Here is a 1,787-nt window from a genome sequence, read left to right as displayed (position 1 = left end):
GGATAGCATTTGAAATGTAAATAAAGAAAATAATAATAAATAAAGAAAAAAAGGAAAAAAAAGAAAAACAGGTGTACTCTTGCAAAAAAAAAAAAAAATTAGATTCCACTATGTAGCTCAGACTTAGGACAATCCTCCTGTCTCAGCCTGCCAAATGCTAGTTTCTTGGCTACAGTGAGGTCTAATAGTACTACTTTCAATTTCTGGCCTCCAGAATGGTGAGAAGATAAATGTTACTTTAAGTCACCAAATGTGTAATAATTGTTGCAATAGCCCCCAGCAAAATGACAGTTTCTTGTTTGTTTGTTTGTTTGTTTGTTTGTTTAAAGCTTCTTTAAGCCTAGTGTGATGGCTCATACCTGTAATCCAGCGCTTGGGAGGCTGAAGGAGTAAGATAACAAATTCAAAGACAAATTTAGCTACATAATGAGACCCTTCCAAAAAGAAAAAAGAAAAAGAAAAGAAAAAAGGAAAACTAAAAATATATTTTCAGTTGTAACTGAATAGATGGTGTTTTTGGCTAGATAACATTTATTGATTTGTAATGGGGTTTGCATTATGCTTTTATTGGTGATCTGAGAGGGAATTTTTCCTTATTTGTGGTGTGTCACCTTCTGAGTATGGATTTTCTAAACTTCTAGTTCATAATGGCTCAAATTATAATTAGCCAAATAAAACAAAAATCTAGTCTGTTTTTTTTAAATATTGTGAATCAAGAATTAGATTGGTTGTGACAAGCATATGAAAACTTTTCTGTTTTGTTTTTAAGAATGAGGATTATTGAAAATAATTCCACAGCAATTCAATTGCAAATAGATCAGATGAAGCAGCTGAGAATGGAGTACGACAAGAAAGAAGTAAAGCTCTGTACTTCCCCCAGGCAGCTTTGGAAACCTATTTCAGGTGCAGTGTCTTGTGTACAGTTCTGTTTCAGAGACATTCCCCAGTGTGTCCAGTTGGCTCTCTCTTACACAAGCTCGTATAAGATGCTAAGATATTAATACCCTCAGTTGTACAAGCAGCTTTAGGCAAGGTACTAGTAGATGTCCAGGACAGAGCAAACTTCAAGCAATCCTGAAGAATGTGAAGACTTACAATCTGGCCAGTTCACATGGTGTGCAGTCAGAAGCTCTCACATCAATGTTGGCATCATTTGAGAACTAATAGAAGTGGAGATCTGTGCAGTTGGTAAGATTAGTCAGTAAAGTGCTTACTGTGCAAACTCAAGGTTCAAACCCCTGTCCCAAGTAAAAGCTAGTGCCTGCTGTGTAATCCAGTTCTGGGGTGGACAGAGACTGGTGGAAACAAGTGGATCCCCAGAGCTCAATGGCTTGAGGAAGACAGCTGGTATAAACCATTCATATCCACACACTCCTGCTGAACATGTACACACACACACACACACACACACACACACATGCACGCACAAATACACTTGTGGATCTTATCTCAGACTTACAATGTCAGATACTTGGTGATTGAGTCCAGTGGGTGATATCTGAAGTTCTGATTATTCTGATTGAGAGCCACTGGTGCATTAACACTGTAGTGTATTAAGTTTGCTGAAAGACATTCATGGTGATGTCTGAGTTTACTGGTTTCCTATCTTTAATACTCTTGCTACATTTGAGAAATGGAATGTATCCTATAGCTTCATGTAGAATTTGGAGAGATTACTTTGATGAACAGATTATGACTCATAAGACTAAGGATAGTAACTACAGTACTTAAAGGGTTTTTTTTTTTTTTTTTTTTTGCTCAGTGTTTACCCAGAAAAAGAACCAGTA

At 36.7% G+C, this 1,787-nt stretch overlaps 1 protein-coding gene across 5 annotated transcripts in view; it reads left to right on the top strand.

The window, feature by feature from the left end:
• Clhc1 (clathrin heavy chain linker domain containing 1) overlaps positions 1-1,787 on the top strand; it is a 30,272-nt gene that overhangs the window by 10,163 nt on the left and 18,322 nt on the right. For 3 of the 5 annotated variants that reach the window (XM_021210790.1, XM_021210789.1, XM_029545179.1), the window contains one exon: positions 770-903. The exons of the other annotated variants lie outside the window; for them this stretch is intronic. In XM_021210790.1, coding sequence (XP_021066449.1) covers positions 770-903 — 134 coding nt within the window. The remainder of the gene's footprint in view (positions 1-769; positions 904-1,787) is intronic. 5 annotated transcript variants of the gene reach the window in all.

The sequence above is a fragment of the Mus pahari genome, chromosome 13 (assembly GCF_900095145.1).
Source record: "Mus pahari chromosome 13, PAHARI_EIJ_v1.1, whole genome shotgun sequence".
In the NCBI taxonomy this organism is placed as follows: Eukaryota; Metazoa; Chordata; class Mammalia; order Rodentia; family Muridae; genus Mus; species Mus pahari.
Note: the sequence above shows the minus strand (reverse complement) of the source record. Positions and strands in the feature narration are given on the sequence as shown.